The sequence below is a fragment of the Centropristis striata genome, chromosome 7, assembly GCF_030273125.1.
Source record: "Centropristis striata isolate RG_2023a ecotype Rhode Island chromosome 7, C.striata_1.0, whole genome shotgun sequence".
Taxonomy (NCBI): domain Eukaryota; kingdom Metazoa; phylum Chordata; class Actinopteri; order Perciformes; family Serranidae; genus Centropristis; species Centropristis striata.
Window position 1 is genome coordinate 15,667,847 of NC_081523.1, and position 15,079 is coordinate 15,682,925.

Consider the following 15,079-nt stretch of genomic DNA (forward strand, 5'->3'; position numbering starts at 1 on the left):
ACTTTATCTTAGACCCTGCATACTGAAAGGATGACTGTCCAAACCATAATGTACAAGTAACCAGATCACCTGTGTGTGACTTCAGACATTGTAATCCTTTGCTTTTGTTACAACATTGGTAAGCACAGTAACAATGCAGGAGTGGCTGGGGGTTCAGTATCTGTCCAACAACTCCAAATACCATGCCAGTATTTAAGTTTCACTAATGCTTTTTTAAATATTTTTTTTACCCTGGTGTTGTCTTAGGTGTCAAAAATAACCCGCTACTATGTTTAACAGGACAGAAAACCCCCTTGATGATCTTTTTTCAACCTGAAATGTGATGACTTGTCCTAGAATGACACCAACATGAGAAAAAGTAAAACATTGTCTTTATTCATATTTCCATGAAAAGTGTACACCAACGGGGTACAAATCTTGTCTTTGGGGTCATTTTTGACCCAGCAGCTATAAAATCATTTTCATACCACAGAAACCATAACAACCAAGCATGTACGTATGCATGCACAGTTGCTAAAAAATTATGTTTACGCCTATGCAGTACCTTTAGCAATAAAAATAATTAAAATAAACCCCTACTGACAGGTGTGTTGTAATAAAAACTATTCATTTGATCCAAACTACTGATTAAATCCATTTAATTTAATCAGCGCATTTTTTTCCTTTGCACTGTAAGAGGAAAAACCTTGATGTTCACAAAGTTTGTTTCTTCATGAAAAACAAATTTGGGGTTTAAAATTCAATTAAGCTGCTTTATTTTAGGGTTTTAGTGAAGATGGGTCATTTTTAAACTTTAGGACAAGTGGTGTATACAGAAAGTTAAGACAACACAAGGGTTACATGAAAATTCTGCAGTCTGACTGATTCATATAAAAGCTATAGCAGTATCCATTTATATCAGCGTATACGTTTTCAGATTTGAGTCAATATGAAAACTTACAGAACATATAATAGAGAAAATGATGGTTGGGGGATTTAGAAATGGTGTTTGGCATATAATTTATTATTTATTTTTGTAGTTTTCATTTCCATAATTGCTTGACGATGCAATACATTGTATGTATAATGTATAATATTGAAAGAGATTCTTTAATAAAGTTATATGTTTAAGAAAAGAAGCCCTCTGAGTACCTTTGCAGAGTCATATCCGTGCAAAATTGATGCACAATCCACATAGAAAAACTTTTTCTTTCATTTACCATTTACCTCTAAAATTGGTATTGGTCCTCTAGAATCCTATTTGGTTGGGCTCAACCAGCTCAGACTGGATACTCCATTACAGGAAGCAGGTGACATCTGCCTCAAAAACCTTCTTGTCATCAACTATGCATTGCAGCCAATTAGTGTGACTGATTTAAATCACATATCCAATAAAACCCATATTAAATCTACATGCTTTTAACATTTCAATGGTGATTCCCTCTACAGCAGGTCAAGTGAGTTACCTCTTGTTGGAGGTCGGTGTCAGCCTTTCCCTCTTCCCGTCAGGGCTGGGAAAAGGATCTGGTGAATAAGGTCCGGGGGACAGCGACGCAGGGCTGGAGATGGTGTACTCTCTGTAGTTCTGATTCTCATCTCTACTCACTATTACTGCCTCCTACAAAACATCACACCAGAAGAATGTTATTGCTTTAGCGTCTGCTGAACGTAACTTGATCTTTACTACTGAATTGTTGCCATACAAGCAGTGAAAGGATTAAGTGAGAGGTATAAATGGACACCTGTGGGAATGTCAACACACACAAATACACAGAATTAAGTGTTGTATTTACTGCAGGTGGTGCCTTGAGACTTATTAAGATCTCAATAAAACACACAAACTGAAGCACTAAATCAATGCAATGTCTTGATGCTTCCATCTTGAGGAAAGAGAAACGAGCAGATATGTACTTAACAGATGTGTCATGCATGCATTATTAGAAATGCAGCGGAATAAGGAATAAGTAGTCAAAACAACACATCATCCAAACAAAACAGGCACTGAGAAATGTCTTGGATCACAAATATATGGAGAATACTGTACTGGACATTAATTTGCCACTTGATGTTCAGTAATCAAGACAAACCGTAGACGGATTAAAGCTCCCGTGAAGCTGCTGCACTGACCTGGAAGCGTCCGGTGAACTGCTCAGGGCTGCTGATGCCGTTGGTCTGTCCAGGGCTGGGAGGTCCAGGTCTGAAGAGACATAAAACCACAGAGATCAACGGGCTGTCAACACTGATGATATCAGCATACCCTAAAATGAATTCTCCATCTATGTAGCATGTGGAAAAAAGTCTAATCTCGTCACACAAAAAAAGGCAATAAGGAAGTTCATGTTAAATAAATAAGCAAAGTATGTCAAAGTGGTTGAAATGACATTCTGGACGAGTCGATGCACTCAAAAGTAGGCAACATAATGTTAGAGAACTTTAAGAAAAATAATGAGTGGAGAAAAAATAATAAATTTTCTATGAGCTATAGGTCTAAGTGAACTTCTTTTGAAGTGCAAACAAAAACATAATTTTTGACATCCCTTAATAATGTCCTGGCATGAATCCATCATTATGTTCCCATGATTCCTATAGATTACTGCAGAAGAGACGAGTACTGCAGACTCTGTCCCCCTTTTGAAAAAAAATCCCCCAATGGATCCCCTCTTTCCAACTAGTCACTTTTGTTTTACTTTCTTAAATAGAAAACACATTCTGTAAGCAATTCCATCACTGAATTTGGAGGGGGAAAATATGGGTAAATGCGCCAATGCAAACACACAGTGCCCCCCCCCCAGCTTCAGGGCCAGAGGCTGACTGGCTTTTGGTTGAGCCCGGGGTAATGAGGCACACAGGAAAGCCTGGATGCCTGTGGTAAATCACCCAGAAACACACCTCTCGTGGCCTGAGCTTCACATACTGCGTACAAGAGAGAGATGGCAAAAAGACGAAAACTGATACAGCAGCCGTAAGACATTTCTTCCCATAGGAGAGATATTAATGTGGCAGGTCTGAAAAACTCATTGCTTTGAATTAGAAACTGCACAGTTGAAAAAGGCTCACCTTGTTCTTTAAACTTCCACTTTCTACCACGTACATCACAGCACCAGAGGATGTAGACTTAAGACCATTAGATTAATTTTGGTTCAGTGATCAGATCAGTGTCTAGTCAGTAACCGATGATCTCTGGTTACAGGTGTCCATTACAGAAGAAGAATTTGCTTCTAGTAAAAATGCTGACTGTGACTTTATACCACCAAACATGACATAAATCAGCAAATGATACTCTTTGCTGATACAAGCTGTGCACTGCTGTCATCAAGCAGACCTGGAGTTAACCTGCCCAAGGCAGATTCTTCAGACATGTGCACTTTAAGATTTACTCACCATTCTGGGAACTGAAATATTAAAAAAACATGATACTGACCAGAGTTCAAGATGATTCAAATCCAGAAGAAACAAAAGATGCATACTTTGTGTCAAGCTGTGGCCAGTGTTTAGGACAAGGCAAGCCACTGCTTTATAGGCCTTGATATTGTCTGGCAACATGACCAAAACTCATACCAGCACAGGTATAAAAAATGTAATAAAGTTATTTATTCAATACTTTTAAAAAAATCATCATATTCTCCACAATTTCCTGTTTTTCATTTGACAAAATAGGCCAAAGTTCACAAGTGTTCAAACACAAGCAGAGAAACAAGAATTCAACCTGAATAAAATGGGTTTAATTTTTTGATTACAAAATCTGGAACTTCCTGATTAAAAGTTGCTGAACTTGACATTCAGAACATATCTATGGTTCAGAGTCTGAGACTGACTGCCTCCACATGGATCACATTCTCAACTCGTCACATAAGGAGGCATATGGACGCCCCTTGGCATTACCTTTTACTGCACTGGGTACTCGCATGCATGTTCGGCTACCATAATTTGGATGAAAACACACATGGAGGGATTGTGACTTCATTCTCTGGTCAGGGTGCCATTAATCTCCTATACCTTTACCAACTCTGTTATACCTTTACATAGTAAATAATCCTTTACAGTTTAATATTCTTATTATTGTGAACAGAACCTTTAAAGAATAAGTCAACAAAACTATGAATCCATGACCAAATGTTTTAGTCCAACTCTTGTGGTACTCTGCTACGACATGTTTTGACCAGCACCAAAAAGTGTTTCTTACTTATTTTTTTAAAACTTACTTTTACAGTTAGTGTTCCCAACCTTTGAAGATCAAATGACAATGATTAATGCTAGCTGCTGGATGCACACACATAGGAGTACATGCATGCATAGTATTTCTGTATCAAAGAGGGTAAACATATACCCATGAGTTGTTATGATAGACAGCTCCATTAGAGAGAGAAACAGGATCACAGAGTGACAAATGCTTTGGTCAACGTGACATCATCCACAAGGCATCAATGAACAATGAAGTCCAAACAAGAAGCTGCGAACAAAGCCAGACTAAAATTTTTTTCGGGGTCAATGACAAGACACTGATGGTGTGGCTGCTTTGTTATGTAAAAATAAACCCAGTTAGCAAAAGTCTGGGATGAACACGTCGTTGGATGCACCAACAATAAACCACTGCCTCTGTATATAGCAGCAGACACGCCTCAAACATTCTCAGGATGAGCCGATGCCAGCTTCTTCCAGTGGGCAACACCATCTGAGTGATGATCGCCAGTACCCACATTGCTGCCGGTTTCATGAGAATGAAACTGCCAACCAGATGTTGGGGTGGAAAATGGGAGCGCTCTAAACTAAGCAAAGAACAAATCAAACTTCACAGATTTTGCTACTCTATTACAGACCCCTGAGGGCTTGTTTGAATATAATTCCAATAGGTCATAGGCTGGATGAGTGGAATTAAGACAGGAGCCGTGAGGTGCGTAACAGTCTTGGTCCTGAAAACTGCTGACAGTTAGAGTGGGATTAAAGGTACTGGCAGAACTACATAGTGGCATTGTCCTGGGCAGGCAAGAAGAAATGGTGTTGTTTCTGGCTTGGTGGGAGACATGAGGTCAGTGGGGAAAAATTCTCTCACATGGACGTAGGACATCCAAGGAGGAAGTATGTGAAAGCACACGTGCGTGAGAGAGAGAGTGTGTGAGAGTGTGTGTGTGTGTGTGTGTGTGTGTGTGTGTGTGTGTGTGTGTGTGTGTGTGTGTGTGTGTGTGTGTGTGTGTGTGTGTGTGTGTGTGTGTGTGTGTGTGTGTGTGTGTGAGAAGAGACTGGGAAAGAGAGTGACGGGGGGCAACAGTGACAAGAAATGAGGATTTAGGGAGGACCTTTAATCAAAATGCCAGCCAAGAGCAGTCCTGGCTCAAATGAAAACATTTTTAGTAGCCAACTCTCCGTCATCCAAACAAGGTCTTGGCAAATCTCAAAACAGGGTTCATTAAGAACGACCGGGGAAGGGAACACTGTGGTCCTCGTACATGCTGGCATTTCCCCTGATTACAATCACTTGTTTTTGTTTGTACAGTGCCTGCATGACACAGTTCAAAACAGTGCAAAGAAATATGGAAGCGGCGGGAACTGTGGTTTTGGCACAAACACAGACAATTAGGGATATTCATATGGAAAACTATGCTGCAGAAGATTGCATGGCACTGTATTTGCCATGTATTTTTGTTTTTATGGACTCTTTTGGAGCAGACGTCATCAAAAATATGGATGCACATAGAATTAAAACCCTCCCCAGCATCAAAATGTCTGGTTGTCGCATGTTTGGTTGACAGAATGGATATTCCAAAAGCTGATTCTTTCAGAGAAACATGTGTTTTGCTTTAAAGAGTAACCATGTTGATGTTTGTAGCATACATTTTAAAAACGAATAACTGAGTCTTTTTCATGGCATTTGATGTTCTGTGCATGACCACAGACTACATAGTTCTAAGCATCTAGTGACTTTTATTCTCATAATTTCTCACTGGTGTGTTACAGGATAGTTTCCTCTACACACTTATCTTGTGAATTAATATATTGATGGACTTGCTAAACAATTCTGCCCACTAACTTATAGCACACTGATCTCGAAGTCAGTCATCATTTATCAAAGTCAATTTGCATAGCTTGACAGACTATTGTACTGCAACACTTCCATTGCCAACATGTGTGCGCACAGTATGTCATCATTGTTCACAAACTGCAAAAGTGTCAGATCTGCATGTCAGCGTACCTGTCCACCACCAACTTCAACTGAGTCTTTGAGTTCTTGATCTTGTTCTGGGCCTCCACGTTCAGCATGTCGGTCGTGTTTTCACCGTTGATCTCCATGATAATGTCACCGGGTTGCAGGTTTGCCTGCTCTGCCTTGCTGCCCCCGTTGACCTGTTGAACAGAAGAATGAGCTCCAGTTAGGCCCCAGGTCCTGCTCTGAACACTTTATGGATGCCATCCATCTGGCAAGCATAGACAGCTGTGCATCTCAAGGCTGTATGGACAATTTGTCAATGGCTGACATTCAGAATTAACAAATGAGTACAAGAGAAAAGGTGTCGACCAGTTTTGTCACACACTTTTGTCACACTCTAAATACAACTGTCTCTCACTACAACTCATAACTCTCGTAGTAAATACCAATAGACGCCATAGCGTTCACACACATGGAACGAGGCAGTGACGGTCAACAGCGGACAGATTCATGACACCCTCGGGGAGAAGTCATTAGTGTGACACTACTTGATGGTTTGACTGGGTCTGACCTTTGCAACCAGCCTCACCGCATGTCAAAGCCAATGCTATACCACCACATCAGAAGGAATTCCACACTAATGGGCCGAAACACAACGTCCAAGCCACCGCATTCTGCTCAGTTCCTGTGTCCAGGGCATACACACCCAAACACACAGGCTCGCTAAAACAAAAAGGCGAAATGAGAAGGCTGATGCTGCCTAAAAACTTGAGAGAAATATGACATTTGCCACAAACAGTGCTCGCCTTGCAATTAAAAACAGAGAGAGGCAATAAAACAAAGAATGCAAAAACAAAACAAATAAAGAGCCAATCAGAGAGGATCAAAGAGTCGTTCTTACATCTCTAGAGGAAAAATGGATGCAAAGAGAGTGCCAGTCAACAGGCTGTTTGTCAGTTTAGCCAAGCAAAAGGGCAGAGGTGCCATGTCTGTGGGCCCACTCGAGAGGCAATTAAGCGTTGCTGTGGTGACCCACAATAGTGCGTGCCTTTTTTGATCAGGACACGCCTGGTTTCACATAAACTAAGGGCAGTTGGGGGTTCTTTTCCAGCGTTGGTGCAAAATGTAAAATGGGGGCAAGCTATCTTTCAGGCCAACAGGAATAAAAGAGGGCATCCATGTCGACTCTGTGCCAAATGCGAACCACTTCAGATGGTCCAACCCTGAGGTTTCTTTACTGTGGGGTGGGGGTGGGGGTGACCACGGTGTGAGACAAGCCATTTCTAAAACTGGACTTTGCAAACCAGTTTCAGTGATGAAGTTTTTTCTCAGCAGGATCCCCTTCACAGCAAGATCACTTCAGAGAACACGTTTGATATTTGAGACAAGCAAACATGCTGGTGTTGTTTACTGGTGAGCAGCAACTAAATCAGATTTTAAGCAGACTTGTTCATGACAGGACTTGTTTTTCTAGCATAAGTTGTCAAGAGAGGGCAAACAATAAATGCTTTTGAAGTCAAAGTCTGTGTGAATCTTTGGTACCCTGCCACAGTTTTGCCATAATTTATCCTTTATGGTCTAAAGAGCTACTGGGGAAGTCTCGCTGGGGAAAAAACAGTCTGAGGTGGTGATGTAGCACCAGAAAATGCAGTGGGCAGAACTGGGTGTCTCTGGCATGCAGAAGGTTTCCTGGTGGTGTTTACTGTGCGCCGTCTGCTCACAGCGGTAACATTTCCAACTTTATTCCATCATCTTTTCTTTTTTTCCAGTGACTGGGAATGCACGTGGTAATGCATGCGAGTTCGAAAAGAAACAAACCCACACTCACAGACTGTACTGTGGGACCAGGAACCCCTCACCTCCCACCTCAACTTCCACTGTAACTGTAATCAGTGGTTTCCTTCTAATGTAATCTACTTCCATTCTATTCTAACGGGTTCAGTAGTCAAGGAAATAGGTACGAAGCAGCCCGCGGACACAAACAAAGACAAGAAAAGAGACGTAGTGAGGAGGAAGTTGACTTTGCATGACATGCCATTACAGGCTGTGTTTTGACAAAAACAGAGGATATGGTTTGATAAGGTGTGACAAGGTTCAGCAACAGGGTGGCTGTCGACGAGTACCTTTGATACAGTTATGGCCTTCTTGAAGTCCCTTCCTCCAAATATTCTGAAGCCCCATGGCGAAGGACCGATAAGGTTCACCGTCAGCGCCATTTAGTGATCAGGTCAGCACACACTTCTTGTCAAAACCCTGAAAAAAACAGAGAAACAGCAAGCATGAGATTGATCGTGGGCAACATGTGGGACTTCAACTTGTGCACGGCTGAATGTTTTCATCAGAGTCACGTGTTTTCTGCTAGCCAGACTTAATATTAGATCAACAGGTGAAGACAGTGGACATTTGCATAAGCCGCCTTTCATCTCCAGCAACACTTCACTTCCACTGGCCTAAGTCCCCTTGACATGAATTGTTTAACCACATCAAATAGGAATTGGAAGAATCTGAAACCAAAGACACATGACTAACATTGCTAAAGTGCCTGAAAACCCAAAGAGTTTCATTAAATCCAAATGCTGTTTCGGGATAGGGGAAACAAACGCAAACAAAAAGTCGTGCAAGCACATGAGAAGCCTGAATGTTTTGTTGTGTTTAACGTATATGTATACAGTATATCGCGGTGTAATATTATATCTGACATAAAGCATGGTAGCCCTTTGAGACTTGTTTATAAAAATGGGCTATATACTATATAAATATAAAACGGTCTTAACAATTCAATTGTTCTGTAAATCTGGTGTCCCTTAGTGTAGATTTTATTTCTGTATGGTTAAGGTTTGCACAAATGAATATTTATATATTTTTGCTTTCCACAAAGTCTGTTATGAATTTGTAAATCTGAAAATGTAAATCAAGTGTTTAAAATCAAATCATGTGAGACGCCAATGTATAGTGAAGCCATGCAATGGGTTTTCATTGTTCTCTTGTAGATGGAGTTTTCTGGAAAGACATTAATGCAAACAACACATCTTCGTGTAACATCATCCTTTTTGTTTTCCCATGTGGGACATAGAATTTCATCTGGACAATATATTTTGGGTTGACAGTCAGCACTGACAATCATGAGCCAGAACCAGGGCTGTGTTGATTCATCAGCTAACAGACTGTGAGGTGATGTTCCCTGCATTTGACAAGAAGTGCATGGATCAGAATCAGGCAGTGGATTTGATTTTGTTAAACATTTGTTAAATACTTTAATCCCTCATAAATCCTCATAGCTACATGAAAATAAACACACAAACAAGATCCCTCAGAAGTACACCTTTAATTACCGGTGAGGATTGAGATTTCAAACTGTTATGCATTGCAAAATCACAATTGGTGATGACATCGTGTTGTGCACTACTGTCTGAGGTTTAAAGGTTTTCTGCAGCAGTAGGTGAAAACTTCTGCAAGAGCTCATCTGTGTAGACAAAAGTGAGTGAATACCGTGTGCCAAAAGCAAGGCTCTCTCTATTTACCTGGCAAGGATCATTGGCTACTGCTCCTTGACAAAATACCTGCATGTATTTGGGAATTCCTGTCAACAAGTCACTCAGTGTCAAATTCTCCACTAGTTATCAGTGTGAAAACTGTTGACACAAACAGCATGACAAGGATGATAACGTTCCTATCAGCGAGGTACTGACGGGAAAGCAGATGGATTACAAAACATGACACTGATGCTGGCAATAAACGCATTCTCAATAAACCTTTAACTGCTTTGGAAGGGAAACCAGACAATTTAAACTCTGGGCCAATAGAACATTCTTTATAACATTGAAAAGGTTATGCTGATGATGCCCTCTGACTTCAAGGAAAACCTGTGATTAAATTGCCAGTTTGCTCAGACTTTGTTCGCAGCTGTCTGTTGCAGGCATGAGTGTGGAGACACCAGAGCTGTGTGGCGTACAGTGATGATGGGATGAACACTGACAGGTTCATAAACACATCAACACCTGCACAGTGCAAACACACACGCAGCTGCTGCATCTGTGACTGGTTATGGACAAAAACGTGCATTTATTTTAGCGAAAGACATTACAAGTAATATATAGGTGCACGCACAGACAATGACATAAGCCGTTTTAAGTATAGACTGCCTCTCTCAAAAAACAAAAATGTCTACACCCCAAACGATTTTAAATCATCTATTGCATAACTCACAACACAAACAAAGCTTCTTGCATCAACCTCTGAAATTAAATGCAGAACTTACACTTAATAGTTGCTTTGGAGAGAAACGCGATGGCATGCATGATTTGTTTTCAAAATCATAAAGACAAACCGCACTTTAATTCTGCACTTTTTGGTATTATATCTACAGTATAACGCTGATTTTCAAAAAGTTTTGATGCTATAAAAAACAAAACAATAAAAACCCTTTGAATAAACCACAAAGACAAGACATCTAATGCTCAAATGGGGAACCTATTTTTGTACACTTATTCTGAATTTGATGCATAATGTATTTATTAAAATTGTACAGTGTCCGAACTTTTTGTGGAATCATGTTTGTCTTGTTATCACAATAGTCATTGCCAGTACTTATAAAGTTGCAATCCATACTTTAGGTCAGAGAAAAGCAAAGTCATACAAAAGCATAAAAACGTTAAGCCGATTAGATTGTGTCAAGTAATTCCAACTTTAGCTATATCAGCTGGTGCAAAAACAAGGAAATGACTGACTAATATCTGCTGAACTCAACACAAAGTTCACGATCATACTTGAAAGTTCAGGTTGACCCAAAGCATACGAGACAGTACAGGAAGAGAGAGATATTATGGGCAACATTGGAATGTGATTAATCTTACTTAGTGTCTATAAATACAGTGATAAGTCTGTCAGTGATTACAAACATTGGATAATAGGAGTTATTAAAGTTTCTAGAGGATATACGGGGCAGCATTTCAGGAAATCACAGACCTAAGTGAGGTGGATCTAGGACATCACTACAGCTACACTACTACTCCCCTAAATCCCTCCAAACACTGGCCCATTTCATCGGCTCGACATTCCACAAGTGTTTGGGACACGCAGTGCAGACCCAGTAAGTCATTAACAGTCTGGGCCAATTAGCAGGGTTACTGGGCTCACCATCATTAGGGTCTCTTAATTGCTGTGGCCTCCAGAAATAAGTGCAGTTGTGATAATGACAGGGAGCAGCCGCCCCAAAGTTTCCCAGCCTCTGGGGGTGTCAATTAGTTCCATGAGCCTCTGCAGCTTCTCCTATACAGCGGCCATTATTGAGCGAGCACCCTGCTAATTCTCTGCGTAAACGTTCACTGTTCGCATCATAAAAGCGCTAGTGGAGGATAATGTCAAAGTGAAAGGATGGTGAAAGTATGCAGCGGAGCGGACAAACAGCGGAGAAGAAAAACAACAGTTAGTGGTGGTGAGGATAATTGGCACACTCATGGGCTCTGCTTAATTGGCCACTGATGAGGTTTTAAGACTGCACTGCACTGCTGCTCGCATAAAACAAAGTGCTGAACACAATTCGATGAAACCTCAGCATCACACAAAACTACCGTTGAGTCGCTGCCAATTCACATAAAAGGTGGATTCTGTTCTGGTGGCATCTCGCTGCTTTTGCAGCCACGCCAATCCGGCAGGACAATTCATCACACCCAACACAATGAGAAGAATTCTAGTCATGAAGTAATTTCTATGGCTCGCTGTTCAGCTGCACAGCACGGGGAGAATGGAAACTGGTACTATAGGTGTAGTGAAATACTCTCACTTCCGACTAAAACAAAGGACACATTTACGACTTACCTGCATTCCTACATTCCAACAAACAGCAAAGTGTCTAGTTTGACAGATTACAAGAGGCGGCATCCGAATTTCCTAGACAGGTTTATCCTTTGGCTTATACACTCAAGTTCAATCGGTACACCTAACTAAAACTAATGTAGTCGACAACTGCAAAGTACTGCAATTAATCTTACATCCTTTATACAGTTTGCTTTAAAAAAGGGGCAATTTAATTTTACATAAAATTTGGAGCTGTAGAAGGCTGTTTAAGTGTATTATGAGAGCTGTTTCTAGCATTTTGCAGCAATGGAACAATAACTCGATTAATAGATTAGTCAGTAATTAGTTTGCTTGGGAAGACCTGAAGAGAGCAGTCCGGAGACGGGATATGTGGTGACGTCATGTTCAAGCATACATTTTAAAAACCCTTTCTTTCTTGGGCTATTCTTTGCCCAATTTTCATTCTGCTTGTATACAGCTTAAAAAATGTTCACCATGCCACGTTGGTATAATTGTTTTTAACCTTACCTCCGGTTTTACTTTGCCAATCAGCAAACAAAAACTGGCATTAAGTTTGAAGCTAGTACTTCAGAGGGAAGTCGATGGCAGGCCTCAATGTTACTTATTTTTTATGTTGTAACATCATGAAGAAGTCATGAGATTTGAAAAGCAAACAATGGTATTCCTCTCACTGCCAAAGGGTGGAGACAAAAGCACTGCAGGTTTAACTAGCACATGATGAACCAAAGTGAAGGCACTGAATGTTGAATATTGGCACCAAGTTTTAGCTATCAGCAGCGTGAGACTATCCAAAAAAATCTGGATTATTTTATTCAAAATGCCCAGTTTCAGTGTTCCTACTCTGCGTATAAAGCCCTGTTTGAAGTGGCAGGATTGATGAGAAGTTCAATCGGTAAACAAACTCATAATGAGCTCAGACTCACTTGGCTCTGACTGTATTTCAGTTTCCATCGGGACCATTTCATTATCAGGGGGGCAATCTAAGCCTGTCATTAATATACTCTATAATGTTAAAAGCCTTTTGGCTCTTGTCACACCTATGAGCGAGTGTCCCTACAGGCAAAAGAGATAGTGGAGGTATGAAAGGGAAGAACAGGCTTTTTCAAATGTTGGATTCGAGGCTCATTGCTCCAACATGCAGAGAGCCTTGAGGGTTTCATTTGCAAAAGGTTTTCAATAATAGATTGTGTGCTCATGGTGAAAACTGAAAGATCTATCAAGAGGACGCCAGTGGGGCAAAATTTAGAAACATTTACTGATTTCTTCAAAAATGTAGTAAAGCTATTATTTGTTCTTCAACATATTTAATAGAAATGAAACAGTTCCTCAGTTATTCTTTAATTATGATACTAACTGTATGGCAGAACTTAAAAAATACAATTTATATCACATAAATGTACATGTTGCATTGTGTTTACTTCACTTTTTATTTGTCTTTGACTAGAAATGTGAAAAGACACATACTACAAGCCTCAGTGTAGTCCCTGGTGGTCAGAAGCGATGAATTTAGGCTGAGGCTCATAGAAACACAACAACTAAATGATGTGCCATCTTCAATTTAGCTTATTTACGTAACATAACATACCCATAACAGCAGTTACGGTTAGTTTGGTCGGAATGAGTGAAACCTGCTAACACGAGTCTGAAACTGTGTGTGTAGCACAAATGATGATGACTCACACCTTATGAGTCATTAAGTCTGGTGAGCGTGTCGCCACAACACAGTGATGGCAACCATGTTGATGGTTATATGATTGAAAAGTGAAAAAAATGCATTGGCTAGAGGGGAATACACTGCTTCTTAAACATGCACAGTGAAATGGCCAACCAATAAATATGTGCATTGCAGGAAGCCATTACCGTCATTGTGTTTGGTAAAGCTAATCCTGAGAATTAACACCTCATTCATCCAGCAAGGAATGCAACATTTGGAAAAACAAGTTGCTTCCACATGTACTGTGGTGGATATCAAATATTCATGAAAACTGAAGGGCATTAGAGTAGATTGCTGACTAAACCTTTGTATAATAAAAAGGTCTGGCAGTCAAACCTGACCACCTACATCAACTCTTCACCTCCTCCCCTGAATCACTAGAGCTCTTAACTCAGACTGTTTTCCCTCTGCTTGAACTCGGGGCCAAAATCCACTGGATTGAAATGAACAAGCAGCAGCTCTCCAGAATGCTAATACTCAAAGAATGGCTGATGAACATAGCAGACGCAGTACATCCAACTGAAGACTCTGGCGCGAAGGCACACTCTCTCAGATGAACCGCTGTTGCTGCAGGGGGAATATTCCTGGTATGAATCACACTTGTCAAGTCTCTCGCTTGTGGCCAGGCACCAGTGTGAACTTTCCACAGCTCTCGTCAGAGATACGGTCTGCTGTTGACTCTACCCTGTGTGTCACGCACTACACTGACAGGTCGGCACCTACCTGGACACACACACCCACTGAATTAAAAGGAAAGGAATGCAATAGGGAGCCTCTCCCTGGACTGAACGAAGCGAAAAAACATTCTGGGAATTCTCCAAATCACACCCATTTGGTCAGATATAGCTGCAGTCACTAGGGAGATGAAAAAATATTAAACAACAACAAATGATGTCAAAAAGGGTGTTGGTTCACTAGTTTCTGCATCGTTCTATGTATTGATAATAGCACATCATGTGCAATAGAAATAATTATACACTGAGCCATACCTGTAATCTTTGTGGGCTACTCCCTTTTCAGTGAGAAAACTTCTGAGTAACTTTAACGCTGTAACATCATCTAGGAAATATTATTCTTAACTTCTGTTGTACAGGAAAAAAAAGAATATCTTTTAAGATTGCCATCATCCAGGGCTTTTTGATTATGGCAAAAAAAAATATATATATATATCATGATTATTTTGGTCAATATTTAGATCTGGATTTTTTTTTCCTGGACAATTACTTATTTTTTGAAGAAAAGTATGCATTTATTGAACTTTATTAAACTTTTAGTTCTGTTTTTATTGAAAAAAGGTGTCTCTTTAACAGTGGATTTTCTTAAATTTGAAGATATAAGATAAGAAGTGACTTTTTTGTACTTCAACTGAAAACAAAAAAAAAGTGTATGGAAAAAATGTATAAATAATTTGAAAAAATTAATATAAA

The 15,079-nt window shown here is 40.2% G+C and overlaps 1 protein-coding gene across 2 annotated transcripts in view; it reads right to left on the reverse strand.

Annotated features, from left to right (window-relative positions):
* Positions 1-15,079, reverse strand: part of pdlim2 (PDZ and LIM domain 2 (mystique)) — a 43,103-nt gene that overhangs the window by 25,151 nt on the left and 2,873 nt on the right. For both annotated transcript variants that reach the window (XM_059338037.1, XM_059338036.1), the window contains exons 2-5: positions 8,245-8,374; positions 6,167-6,318; positions 2,107-2,176; positions 1,446-1,597 (exon numbers count right to left, since the gene is read on the reverse strand). In XM_059338037.1, coding sequence (XP_059194020.1) covers positions 1,446-1,597; positions 2,107-2,176; positions 6,167-6,318; positions 8,245-8,337 — 467 coding nt within the window. In that variant the 5' untranslated portion in view covers positions 8,338-8,374. The remainder of the gene's footprint in view (positions 1-1,445; positions 1,598-2,106; positions 2,177-6,166; positions 6,319-8,244; positions 8,375-15,079) is intronic.